This window comes from Triticum dicoccoides, chromosome 3B (assembly GCF_002162155.2).
Source record: "Triticum dicoccoides isolate Atlit2015 ecotype Zavitan chromosome 3B, WEW_v2.0, whole genome shotgun sequence".
Taxonomy (NCBI): Eukaryota; Viridiplantae; Streptophyta; class Magnoliopsida; order Poales; family Poaceae; genus Triticum; species Triticum dicoccoides.
The window spans coordinates 830,732,077-830,746,157 of NC_041385.1; the positions used below are offsets into that span (position 1 = coordinate 830,732,077).

Genomic DNA, 14,081 nt, shown 5'->3' on the forward strand with positions numbered 1-14,081 from the left:
TTATTGCATGAAGGCTCAGTTTCAACTTTTCTCACGTATATAAGAGGTCGCTCCTCCGTTGTTCAAAAAGTACAACGACTCTTCGTCTCATTCCAAAGCATTGCGCCGCTTATCTCTTTCCCATCTCACTCCCCGGCATTTTTCCATTATGTTTAATCCAGAAAAACAATAGGTAAAACATGATTAACATGATAGAGTGAACAATTGAGACATGCAACTGATTTGTGAAACTAGTCATGCAGTTGAGATAATAAGAAACGAGTAACATATCCATGTCGATCACTAGTAGCAGTAAACCAAATGCCAGTCCTGACAGAGAGGATAAGATGACGTACGAAACAACAGCAGAGGATGCGAGCTTGTCGTTGTCATGTCGTCGAAGAGGTCGTCAATGTCGGGGAAGAAGTTGTCGTTGGGGAACTCGTCGTCGAGGATGTCGTCGTTCGCAGCCACGATGAAGAAAAGCCAGCAGTCGTGCGGAGGCACTCCCCAAAAACCTAATCGCCCCTCTCCACTACCAGATCACAAGAGGCGGGGTTTTGAAGGCCCGCTGTCTCACTCCCCGGTGCACGCCGGGAAGCGAGATGGGAAAGAGATAAGCGGCCCAATGCTTTGGAATGTGACGAATATATACCTGAGAAAAGTTGAAACTAAGCCTTCATTAGTAGAAGAGAAACCGATGCAATAAACACCATTAAACAGACACACTAAAAACCACCATTAAGGAGAGAAGAAACGAGGCATGAGTTAATTTTCCACACAACCTTATCATGCATGGATGGGCCACATGAGCATCTGGGATTTAATTTGAATTATTGATAGAAAATATGAATTATTATATAGGCTATGCCCAATAATTCCAACACTTGAAACAGAAAAAAAATTGCAGGACAGAAAACAATCAGGCTCTAAAGTGCTCCCTCCGTCCCAAAATAAGTGTCTCAAATATAACTCTAGTACAAAGTTGTAATAAGGTCTAACACACTTATTTTAGGACAGAGGGAGTAGATTTCAGACCAACATCCAGATAAAACACCAGCTGTTTGGTATAAAAAAACATGATACAAATTCTCCATAATTCCAAAGCCAAAACTTGGAGAAGAAACAATTATCATGATAAACAGGCATCCAGTATGAACAATCAGGAATGTGTGTAAACGAGTAACAGCTGACTTCAAGCATGGCTTTTGACTACAAAATTTATGCAACATGAGATTGCTCAGCACGCCGCTGCAAACCAGGATAAAGCCAGCATGATCATGTGGTACAAGTATTTCGGATCACACGATGTCTAATACAATAAGATTGCTCGTCTAATCTCACAGACTATATAGTCTCAATTTGGGGAGTTCCCTCCGATCAGCGGACCATCAATCCTTGCATCCCCTGCCCGCCATCTTCAGTCACCTTGTTAGCTTGGATTGTGTTGATAGCATTTGCAATGTTTCCCTGTAGCAGAATTTTAAGAGGAAACTGGATTAGTTGCTCGGTAAGCACCTAAAAGTTGTCTAGGTTACTGTACGAGTTACACATCTCACATTCATCGGGAAATCGGAAAGCTATGCAATGCATGTTTGAACTAGTTTGCAGCTGAAATTTTCTACTGCAAATTTGAGAGGAGGTAATTGTGAGAGGCTTACCCTCCACACTCCAAGCTTTGAACGTAAACTCTGCCATTGTGGCATCCCAAAGACCCTCGCAGTATGCCGGCTGAAATTACATGTCAGAACAAGTATTAACCAAAAAGGAAAGGAAAACACTGTAATATGGACCAAGAAAGTCTTGTGGACATGAATACCTGACAATGACCAATTGATTAAGCTGGTCAACTTTGCAGTCCAATATCTTTGATGAAATTGCTTTCACAATCCAATATTCCACCTCATCATCATTGATCTAACAAAGAATTAAAAAAGTCAATATAACATTAAATCAAGTGAACAACAATAGGAAGGCAAGGTAAGCCAATTACTTCAAGGGCTTTTGTAATTGCAGAGTAAGGAATTTCCCCAGAACAATGGACACTCAGATCAAGCAGGGACATCAGACGCATTTTGGTTATGCACTCCTCATGAACCAGTCCTGTAAATGGTCCACCATTAGATATCCAATACTTGAAGCAACGTAATATTGCTAGCATTGGTCCACCAGAACATACCATATCCTTGCAGCAAGGTAGAGTTAGCAGTCTGAAACGCTAAATAGGATTCGAGCCTCTGAGTAAGGAATATCTTCAGTAGCTCGTAAACTGGCTGATACTTCTCATCTTTCTCGAGCTGTGCAACAGCTGGCATATCGAGCAGGTCACACTGCAATAAGCATATTTCCATCAATACAGTATATAAGGTAAGGTATGCAGCCAGTGCTAGATTTTTAACTGGCATTAAACCACATGTATAGTTTGCCAGGGTTAAAACTTGCTAAATAAATCCCTCAAGAATTTCAGAACCTACTGTTGGCATACAAGGCACAACGACATACAAAGCAGTAGCAGAGGAATTGCGCAATGCAATGCAATGCATAGCAGTACAAGTTTGTGGAAGCAATAATCCATCAAACCAAAAGAAGAAAGCTTGTAAGGGACATCTTGTCACAATTTTGGCTTGGCTCGGTCTGGTAGTAACCAGAAATATTTAAGGTTGACAAGATTAACATTTGCAGGCTAGTGCGAGCAGATAACTTTAGTCTTCTTACATCTAATAAAGTGATATTTGACTGTCATAACCGAATTCACATTTGGTGACATGATTGGAGAATGGCAAGTTTCTGGTATGGAGAAAGCGATGCATTATGGCTCTCGCGAGATGTGAGCCCTAAGACAGAGGAGATGTGAGCCGGAGGATAAAAGTACCTGATAGAGGTCAGATGACTTGAGAAACTCAACAATTGCTGCAGCAGCTTCTTCCTTTGCCGCACCGATTGCACCAGCATCATCAGCCGATCCATCGAACGTGGCCAGGTACTTGTTCAGAAACTTGAAGTAGTCCTTGGTCATGCTGACAATCATCATCGTCATCATAACAAGAAGGGATCGCATCATTCAGTATACAACAATCTTGCCATGTTACTTCTTACACACTGGCTGGCTAAAAAATGCAAGGAACTTGGAAGCGCACCCCTTGTGGTCTTTCAGAATCCTGGTGACGGCAAGGAAGAGCTCCCTCTGCTCCGGCTTGCCGATGCCCCAGTAGGCGACAAAGGCGTCGATGTTCTTGAAGGTGGGGACGACGCAGTCGGCGGCGGCCTTCCCAGCGGCGGCGGCGAGCTCGAGCGCCTTCCTGTAGACCATGGCCTTGCCGGAGAGGCTCGGAAGCAGGTTGTACAGGCTGAAGAGGCTGCACACGTCCCGTCCACACACACATTGGCATCGTCAGGAAGGAACGCACGCTATATAACAATCCAGTTCAGAGAGACGCGGGTGAGGCGCTGCTTACACTTTGATGCGCAGCGTGGGCTTGTTGGCCGGCTGGTGGGTGAGCTTGGCGCAGATGAGCTTGGCGATCTCCAGGGCCTCGTCCTCGGATCCGGCCTTGGTGACGAGGTTGCAGACGACGGTCAGGGAGCACTCGAGATCTGCGGCCGGATGGATAAGCAAGTCGCGATTCGACAAGAAGCCGGTGAGGGGAGGGGAGGGGGGGTACCTTTGTCGGGGGCGCTGGGGGAGAGGAGGAGGAGGTCGGCGGAGGCGAGAATGAGGGTGGCCATGTCGAGCCAGCGGGCGGCGAGGAGGTGCTGCTGCGCCTCGGCGCAGAGGCGGGCCACCTCCGGGTCGGCGACCTCCTGGCCGGCGTCGGCCCAGGCGAGCTGCGCGGTGGAGCGCACCACCGCCAGCATCGGCTCCTCCTCCGTGGTGTTCACTATCGTCGCCATGGTGGGGTTCTTCTCTCTTCCTCGCTCGCTAGGGAACGCCGCCGCCGCCGCCGGTGTGGGAGAGGGAGAGGGGGAGGGGACGAGGATTGGGAGGCGACAGAGAGGATACCCTAACCGTTACACCTGTTTGTTATGCACAGGCCGTAATGGGCTGCCTCCGTAAACGCTTACAGCCCAGCTCTCCATGGATCCCACCCAGACACAGGACGTATCTGGTGCACCGGAGCTTCTGGTGCTACCGCTACACCCGACCTGTAAAAATATTCAAAAAAATCCAAGGAAAAAATTAATGCATTGACAAAACATCAATCTATGTTGTCACAAAGATTCAAATTCAAATTCGAAACATTGCTTGAGATATAAAAATGATAAAGGTGACATCAATGTGATAATGGGCCAAATCTAAAGCCCAACTCGTGATATGTACTATTCAGTGTTGATTTATCATTTTTGTATCTCGGCCTATGTTCCGAATTTTGATTTGAATTTTTGTGACAACGTATATTTATGTTATGTGAATCAGCTAAAAAATTTAAATATTTTTTCAAACATTTGAAAATATGCTAAGCTAGTCTGGTGCACCGGTAGCACAAGAAGCTCCGGTGCACCAGATACGTTCTCCACCCAAACAACCCTCCAGTAAAGGGTTGGGTTACCGCAGGCACCTCTCCCTCCCACGATCCCCTCCTCCCTTCTCCCTCTTTTGTCATCAATCCTCCATCATACTTCCTAATTGTCTACTCTCCTTCCTGTCCCGTGTCTGCTCTCCTTCCATTATAGCCACCGGCCGACGACGAAGCAACCATAGCTCTGATTCCTTTACATGCATCAACCAAACAGAATAGAGATTTTCCCATTACGCTTCCGATACCAGCGTGATCTAATTCCCTTACCGTTTACATTATCCCTCTCTAAACCAAACACCTCCTTAAGTCAGATGCGGACGCGTCTACTTAACACCCGACGCATCGGGCCCAGAGGTCACTAGGCGCCGTGTACCTAGGCATGAGTCCAACGATGAAACATGGTCCGTCTGATCAAAAACCATGTCTTTTGATCCAAAACCACATCTTTCTCATCTATAAAAAAATACTCAAATGACGTGTGCCACCAAGTAATCCCGTCCTGGCGCTTTTTACAACTAAAGTTGTCATCCGAAAAGAAAAAACAAACCCCCAAAAAATGAAATTTGCCATACGAAAATAAAGTTGACATCATCGCATCACTAAAATAAGTTCTTTCGGCAAAGCGACTATAAGTCATTGTGTGCGAGAAGCTAATGTGTGTGCTCATGAACTTGCTCACTTTAGTTTCGAAGGACAAGAAACAGGGGTGTGGAATGATAAACCCCCTGACTTCTTGATCCCTTTATTGTAGAAGACATGGTTGTTGTTTAAATAAAGTCGCTAAAGTTCAAAAAAAAGTTATCATCATCACGTCACTAAAATTACCATAAAAACCGTTTGATGTTGCCATGTTTTCGTGCCACATGTGTAACACTTATCAGGATAAAAAATAGTAGCACGTTTTTATCTTAATTGTTTGAGGTTTTGGAATAATTTGTAAGACAATTCATATGAATGTCAAACAACTTAGCGAGCGTCTTTACATGTATCTTCCGAGTTATAATAACATAACTCATAGTAGAAGCGCGAGCACTTCTCCCATCAAAACCATCGATGACATGGCTCGGTGTCCTTTATCGATTGTGGGGAGTATTTTATGGATAATAAGGGCATGCTTTATGGGAGCAGCACTGAGGGAGTCCTGGATTAGGGGGTGTCCGGATAGCCGGACTATGACCTTTGGCCGGACTCCCGGACTATGAAGATACAAGATTGAAGACCTCGTCCCGTGTCCGGATGGGCCTTTCCTTGGCGTGGAAGGCAAGCTTGGCGATACGATATGAAGATCTCCTCCCGTTGTAACCGACTCTGTGTAACCCTAGCCCTCTTCGGTGTCTATATAAACTGGAGAGTTTTAGTCCGTAGGACGAACAACAATCATACCATAGGCTAGCTTCTAGGGTTTAGCCTCTCTGATCTCGTGGTAGATCAACTCTTGTAATACCCATACCATCAATATTAATCAAGCAGGAGTAGGGTTTTACCTCCACGAGAGGGCCTGAACCTGGGTAAAAACATCGTGTCCCTTGTCTCCTGTTACCATCCGCCTAGACGCACAGTTCGGGACCCCCTACCCGAGATCCGCCGGTTTTGACACCGACATTGGTGCTTTCATTGAGAGTTCCTCTGTGTCGTCGCCTTTAGGCCCGATGGCTTCTTCGATCATCAACCACGACGCGGTCCAGGGTGAGACTTTTCTCCCCGGACAGATCTTCGTATTCGGCGGCTTCGCACTGCGGGCCAACTCGCTTGGCCATCTGGAGTAGATCGAAAGCTACGCCCCTGGCCATCAGGTCAGGTTTGGAAGCTTAAACTACACGGCCGACTTCCGCGGGGACTTGATCTTCGACGGATTCGAGCCACGGCCGAGCGTGCCACACTGTCTCGATGGGCATGATCTAGGTTTGCCGCCGGACAATGCCCAGAGTGCCGCTCAGGTGTCCGCTCCGACCATTAGCCCGGAGCCGACTGCGCTAATCAGGGACGGACGGTTGGACGCCGCCCCAGGAGCAGCAATCTCTATGGCGATAGAGCCGAATACCAGCCTAGTCCTTTGCAAGGCCCGTGACTCCAAGGTGCCGGACTCCGTTCCGGACTCCGAATCTTCCGCACCCCTTCCGATCGAACCCGATTGGGCTCCGATCATGGAGTTCACCACCGCGGACGTCTTTCAGCACTCGCCCTTTGGCGATATCCTGAACTCCCTAAAGTCTCTCTCTTTGTCGGGAGAGCCCTGGCCGGACTATGGTCAGCAGGGTTGGGATGCGGACGACGAAGAAATTCGAAACCCACCCACCACCCACTTTGTAGCCACTGTCGACGATCTAACCGACATGCTCGACTTCGACTCCGAAGACATCGACGGTATGGACGCGGACGAAGGAGACGACCAAGAACCAGCACCTATAGGGCACTGGAAGGCCACCTCATCATACGACATATACATGGTGGACACCCCCAAAGCAGGGGATGGCGACGAAAAAGCGGAGGACGACCCCTCCAAGAAGCAATCCAAGCGCCGACGTCAGCGGTGCCGCTCTAAATCCCGCCAAAGCAAGAATGGCGAATCCGGCACGGGAGACGTCAACACCCCGGACAGCGTCGAAGACATCCCCCTCCAGCAGGACTCAGCGCAGGAGGGCGAATGAGCCAGCCCTCATGAGAGAGCGGCCGACAGAGAGGTCGAGGACGACAATTATATGCCTCCATCCGAAGACGAGGCAAGCCTCGACGATGACGAATTCGTCATGCCAGAGGATCCCGTCGAACAAGAGCGTTTCAAACGCAAAAATATGGCCACGGGAAGCAGCCTCAAGAAAAAACAGCAGCAGCTTAGAGCTGACCAAGACCTGCTAGCTGACAGATGGACTGAAGTCCTGGCGGCCGAAGAGTATAAACTCGAACGCCCTTCCAAAAGTTACCCAAAGCGCAGGCTGCTACCCCAACTAGAGGAGGAAGCAACTAAACCTACATCACCAGCGTATGATGCGCCCGATCGGCCACCCCGTGGCCGCGGCAGAGAGGCCCCCCGGCCCTCAATCCAAGCTGCACCCCGGCGCTGCTCTAAGAGTGCCAGAGCACGGGGAAATGCAACAGACCTGCAAAACCTATTGGAGGATAAGGCAAGGCAAACAAGATCGATCTACGGATCGCGTGGGCGCCCCACATCACGTGATGATAACCATCACACCGGATATGATAAATACGACCAGGCCGAATACAACAGACCAAGCTCATCCGAGCTGCCTCGCGATATAGCCCAGTACAGGGGCGCCGCACACCCACTATGCTTCATAGACGAAGTAATGGATCATCATATCCCCGAGGGTTTTAAGCCCGTAAACATCGAATCATACGATGGCACAACTAATCCCGCGGTATGGATCGAGGATTATCTCCTTCATATCCACATGGCCCGTGGTGATGATCTACACGCCATCAAATACCTCCCGCTCAAGCTTAAAGGACTAGCTCGACATTGGCTTAACAGCCTGCCAGCAGAGTCAATTCGTTGCTGGGAGGACCTGGAATCCGCATTCCTGGACAACTTCCAGGGCACTTATGTGCGGCCACCAGACGCCAATGACCTAAGCCACATAATCCAGTAGCCAGAGGAATCGGCCAGGCAATTCTGGACACGGTTCCTAACAAAGAAAAATCAAATAGTCGACTGTCCGGACGCCGAGGCCCTTGCAGCCTTCAGGCACAACATCCGAGACGAATGGCCTGCCCGGCACCTAGGACAGGAAAAGCCGAAATCTATGGCAGCCCTCACGACACTCATGACCCGCTTCTGCACGGGCGAAGACAGCTGGCTAGCTCGTAGCAATAACATAACCAAGAGCACTGGCAATTCGGATACCAAGGACAACAATGGCAAGTCACGTCGCAACAAGCACAAGCGCCGCATTAACGACGACAATGTTGAGGATACGGCAGTCAATGCCGGATTCAGAGGCTCTAAACCCGGTCAGCGGAAGAAGCCATTCAAAAGAAACCCTTCGGGCCCATCCAACTTAGACCGGATACTCGATCGCTCGTGCCAGATACACGGCACCCCCGAACAACCAGCCAACCACACCAATAGGGATTGTTGGGTGTTCAAGCAGGCAGGCAAGTTAAGTGCCGAAACCAGAGACAAGGGGCTGCGTAGCGATGACGAGGAGGAGCCCCGGCCGCCGAACAACAGAGGACAGAAGGGATTCCCCCCGCAAGTGCGGACGGTGAACATGATATACGCAACCCACATCCCCAAAAGGGAGCGGAAGCGTGCTCTCAAGGACGTCTATGCGCTGGAGTCAGTCGCCCCAAAGTTCAACCCATGGTCCTCCTGCCCGATCACCTTTGATCGAAGGGACCACCCCACTAGCATCCGTCACGGCGGATTCGCTGCATTGGTCCTAGACCCAATCATTGATGGATTTCACCTCACCAGAGTCCTGATGGATGGCGGCAGCAGCCTGAACCTGCTTTATCAGGATACAGTGCAAAAAATGGGTATGGATACCTCAAGGATTAAACCCACAAAGACAACCTTTAAAGGCGTCATACCAGGTGTAGAAGCCAGCTGTACAGGCTCGGTTACACTCGAAGTGGTCTTCGGATCCCCGGACAATTTCCGAAGCGAGGAGTTAATCTTCGACATAGTCCCATTCCGCAGTGGCTATCACGCCTTGCTCGGACGAACCGCATTTGCAAAATTCAATGGGTGCCGCACTATGCATATCTCAAGCTCAAGATGCCAGGCCCTCGCGGAGTCATCACGGTAAATGGAAACACCGAACGCTCTCTCCGAATGGAGGAGCACACAGCGGCCCTGGCGGCGGAAGTACAAAGCAGCCTCTCAAGGCAACTCTCCAATCCGGGTGTTAAACGTCCGGACAATGTCAAGCGCGCCCGAAGCAACCTACAACAGAGCAGGCCGGCATGATCCGAGCAAGCATAGCAGTGCGGCCCCAACCCCAGCCCTCGCCAGATGGTGTTGTCGGTACCACGCGTACATAATTACGCTTTGAAAATACCATGGGCATAAGGGGAGGGGCACAACTACGGCACGCCCAGAATGCGGCTCAACCGCACTTAGGGGCTCCTTATTCCGCCGTTTTCCTTTTTTATTTTTTACACTTTCAAGACCCACCTATTCGGAAGGCCTGTCCGGCAATACACTCGCCGAACACACGATGCAACAGCCAGGGCGAGAACAAGCCGCGTCGAATGTCCAGGTGGCCTCTATAATGAGTTAAATACCTGTTTTTACTTAAAGACCTGCAGCTTGCCCCTGGAGGGGGACATGTCAAATAATCCCATCTCTTGCTTATCACACTATTTGTATCGTTCTGCTTTCATAGCAGCCCTTTTTCATAAATAAGACATAGCTCTTATCCTTTCTTGTATTCATCTATTTTTATACATATATGTTCAGTCATGACATTACGCAACCGTACACTTTGGTACGGCCAATACACCAGGGGCTTAAGTACCCCATAACATGGTGTGAGAAGACCGAACACTCTCCTGAGTGCGGCACCCCGAACTTGTAGCATTATATGCATCGGCTCCGAATCATGTCTTGGGTCAATAGTTGGGTTTGCCCGGCTCCCATGTTTTGGTACCTTACGTTCCGCAATGTTGGCTAAGGTAGCGCTGGGAGAACTACTGCGATTGTGCCCCAGTTGAGCTGGGTTAACACCTCAGTAGAGAAAGCTAAAACTGACCGTCATGATAGTGCGAGAGACCGGTCGGTGTTCGCGAGGTTTTTCGAGTCCTTAAAGACTTATGCCGCTTAGAGCGAGGAGCCGGATTTATCTGGCCAAGGCGTGGATAGCGCCCCGAACTCGGTCTTCTGAATACTAGGGGCTTCGCCGAAATTTAAAATTATAGAATTCTATGGCTAAGTGAGAGTGATAAAGCATTATAAGTCTGATGGCCTGGTTCGTTGTGCTGAGCGCCTCCCTAGATGGACCCAAGAATGGGAACAAGAGCGCTCAGGTTTATCCCGAACACCCCAGCACTCGTGGCATGGGGGTAGAAGCCCACGACTTGCATCTCTCAGACTTGATAAACGGCCGCACAGAAGGCAATATTTTAAATTAACAAGCGTTGCTTAACGCACATGAACAAAGTTTTCAGCGTACAGGATAACAAATGCGAGTCTACTCAAAAATTACATCTTTGGAGCACTCATCCGCTATACGGCGGGCACCCTTCAGGACGCCCTTATAATACATCTCGGGCGTGCGATACTCCTTGCCCGGCGGTGGCGCGTCCATCAAAAGCTTCTCCGCGTCCAGCTTGCCCCAGTGCACTTTAGCACGGGCAAGGGCCCGGCGGGCACCTTTAATGCAGATGGAGCGCTTGATGACCTCAATCCACGGACAAGCATCCACTAGCCGCCGCACCAGACCGAAGTAGCTCCCAGGCATGGCTTCCCTAGGCCATAGTCGAACTATGAGGCCCTTCATGGCCTGTTCGTCCACCTTTTGGAGCTCGACCGGCTACTTCAGCTGGTCGCTCAGGGGCACCGGATGTTCGGCCTCAGCATACTGAGACCAGAACACCTTTTTCGTCGAGCTCCCCTCCTCGGCTCGGTAGAACGCGGCAGCATCATACACACTACGGGGGAGATCGGCGAACGCTCCTGGAGAGCTCCGGATTCGGGTAAGTAACAGATAATTTACTCTTATGTTCTTGCTTTGCATAAAGAATGCCTTACCCGCCGCTATCTTCTTCATCGCCTCGATCTCCTGGAGGGCCTTCTGGGCTTCGGCCTTAGCGGTTTTGGCACTCTCAAGAGCCAAGGCGAGCTCGGACTCCCGAGTCTTCGAGTCACACTCCAAACTCTCGTGTTTTTCCACGAGAGCCTGGAGCTCTTGCCGCACCTCCGCCACCCGCGCCTCCTGCTTCTCTCGCTTGGTGCTCTCCAGGGCCACACTGTTTTTGGCCTTGGAGACCGCCTCCTTCAGGGTCGCCACCTCGGCCGTGGCGCCTGCAATATTTACGTTGGTCCTGTCATTATTTGCAACCAAGTATTTCTATATACATTTACATGCGGTACTACGTACCCTCTTTATCCTCGAGCTGCTTCTTGGCACGGCCGAGCTCGCTCTCGGACCGCTCAAGGCTTTCCTTCAATGCATTGACCTCCGCAGTCAGTGCGGCAGAGGTCAGCAGCGCAGCCTGCATTCCCATATTGACATATTTTTATTAGACTCCTGCATATATCTTTTTAGATCCTCAGCTCGGCTCTTCTTTCCGAATGCCGAACTGAGCATCAGGGGCTACTGTCTATGCGGTAACATTTTTATGTGTTTTGAACACGTACCTCAAAGCCTGTTAACAGACTTGTACAGGCTTCTGTCAGCCCGCTCTTGGCGGACTGAACCTTCTGAATCACCGCACTCATAACAGTGCGGTGTTCTTTGTCGATGGAGGCGCCGTTAAGCACCTCCAGCAAATTGTCCGGCGCCTCTGGATGGACGGGGGTCGCCGGCGTCGTAGGCTTGCCCTTCTTATGAAGGCGCCGCCCGTCGGACTCTGGAACTGTTGATGGTTCCGGAGCAGTGTCCGGCCCGGGGACGGACATAGATCCCTCTAGGGCTTTACCCCCTTTGGGCCTGGAGTCCGGGAGGTCGCCTTGAGGCGCCTCCAGGGCCACCTCCTCCTGGTTCGGTCCCTTTTGGGACTCCACCTCAGCGTCGTCTGCAGGGAGCGGGGAGGAGGTCGTCGGAAGTGAAGTGCTATTCACATCCGACGAATTCAGGGAGCCGCTCGACGAATCACTGAGCTGAGCTCTGGGCGGACTGCATAATTAAATTCGGCGTCAGAAGCTATCGAATAATAGAGGAGTGCCATAAGTCATTCGGGTAGCCGGACACTTACGATTTTGCCAGGGGCTTGACCCTGGATGGCCATTCCTCCCCACCGTCTTCGGCATCGGAGGCATAGTCCGGCAGAAGAATCTTCCCCTTCTTGGACCCTCCGGCCTCCCCAGTTGGGGCGGCCTTTCTTTTCTTTCCTCCACCCGTTGGAGGGGGAGAGGCTTCTTCTTCTTCCTCCTCCTCCTCGTCTTCAGAGGGGGAGGGTGTGTCGGGGTTGTCGAGCGATGAATCCGACACCACCAGGAGCCGGGAGCTCTTTCGAGTCCCCGTGGCCTTCTTCTTGGCCTTCTTCTCCGGCACCACGTGGGGTGCCGGAACCAGCAGCCTCGTCAATCGGGCGTCCGCTGGGTCTTCTGGTAGGGGAGCCGAACAGATAACCTGTCCGGACTTCTTCGGCCAGTCCTGTCAAAGGTAGGGGACTTTAGATCCCGCATAGAGTCAAACTATGAAAGACAAGAGTCCCGTAAAGGGTAGAATAGCTTACCTCGTTGGCCCGACGCCACGAGCTGAATCCGCGATCCTCGGTAGCGGACGCGGGGGCCTCGGCACCCTTGAACAGCACCTTCCAGGCATCTTCGTATGTGGTGTCGAAGAGCCCGCTCAAGGTTGGGTGTTGTGCCGGATCAAACTCCCACAATTTGAAGGCCTGTTGTTGGCATGGGAGGACCTGGCGGATAAGCATGACCTGGACTACATTGACGAGCTTGAGGTTCTTGCTCACCAGCTTTTTGACGCAGGTTTGGAGTCCGGTCAACTCTTCCGAATCTCCCCACGTTAGGCCCATCTCTTTCTAGGAGGTGAGCCGTGTGGGAAAGCCAGATCGGAATTCGGGGGCCGCTTCCCATTTGGGGTCACGCGGCTCGGTGATGTAGAACCACCCCGATTGCCACCCTTTGATGGTCTCTACGAAGGCGCCCTCGAGCCATGTAACGTTGGCTATCTTGCCCACCATGGCACCTCGGCACTCCGCTTGGCGGCCACCCACAACCTTCGGCTTGATGCTGAAGATCTTCAGCCATAGGCCAAAATGAGGCTGGATATGGAGGAAAGCCTCGCACATGACAATAAACGTCGAGATGTTAAGTATGAAGTTCGGGGCCAGATCGTGGAAGTCCAGGCCGTAGTAGAACATGAGCCCCCAGACGAACGGGTGAAGAGGAAAACCCAGTCCGCGGAGCGAATGAGGGAGAAAAACAACCCTCTCATGGGGCCTGGGGGTGGGGATGAGTTGCCCCGCATCTGGAAGCCGGTGCGCGATATCATCAGACAAGTATCCGGCCATCCACAACTTTTTGATTTGCCCCTCCGTGACGGAGGAGGCCATCCATCTACCTCCCGCTCCGGACATGATTGGAGAAGGTTGAGGTGGGAAGTGCGGGCTTGGGCGTTGGAGCTCGAGCGCGCAGGGACGGATAAGCAAAGGAGGAAGAAGGCGTAAATGGAAAGGGTAGATCCTTATCCCCTTATATGGGCGGCCAAAACTGCGAGCCCCCACCGGCCTAATAAAACTCGCTTATCTCCCAAGCGTCGCGGTTAATGGCACGGTTGGGTTACCCACGCCCGTATTGATGAGAATCCCGGAATAAGGGGAGACGATCTCTGCTTTGACGAGACGTGCCAAGGAAACCGCCTCGCTAAACACGCTGAGGTGGAGCAGTAAAACGATTCGAATAAAGGCTTGGCCGTGGCGTGATGTCACGTTGCGGAA

General features: G+C 51.0%; 1 protein-coding gene across 1 annotated transcript; it reads right to left on the minus strand.

Moving 5' to 3' along the window:
• Positions 1-1,075: 1,075 nt before the first annotated feature.
• Positions 1,076-3,973, minus strand: LOC119278749 (eukaryotic translation initiation factor 3 subunit M-like). Its single transcript, XM_037560091.1, has 9 exons — positions 3,642-3,973; positions 3,435-3,573; positions 3,117-3,335; positions 2,852-2,996; positions 2,159-2,309; positions 1,973-2,082; positions 1,799-1,896; positions 1,641-1,710; positions 1,076-1,449 (listed from the first exon to the last, which is right to left on the minus strand). Exons 1-9 carry the CDS (start codon positions 3,868-3,870, stop codon positions 1,360-1,362), a joined length of 1,251 nt encoding a protein of 416 aa, XP_037415988.1. The 5' UTR covers positions 3,871-3,973; the 3' UTR covers positions 1,076-1,359.
• Positions 3,974-14,081: the final 10,108 nt, after the last annotated feature.

What these genes read in the sequence shown, in the direction of transcription:
- LOC119278749 (XM_037560091.1), bottom strand. Translation starts at nt 3,870, where the DNA reads ATGGCGACGATAGTGAACACCACGGAGGAGGAGCCGATGCTGGCGGTG. An exon ending in CCCCAGCGCCCCCGACAAAG is followed by an intron (nt 3,574 to 3,641) that starts GTACCCCCCCTC and finishes ATCCGGCCGCAG; the next exon opens with ATCTCGAGTGCTCCCTGACC. An exon ending in TACCTTGCTGCAAGGATATG is followed by an intron (nt 2,083 to 2,158) that starts GTATGTTCTGGT and finishes GACCATTTACAG; the next exon opens with GACTGGTTCATGAGGAGTGC.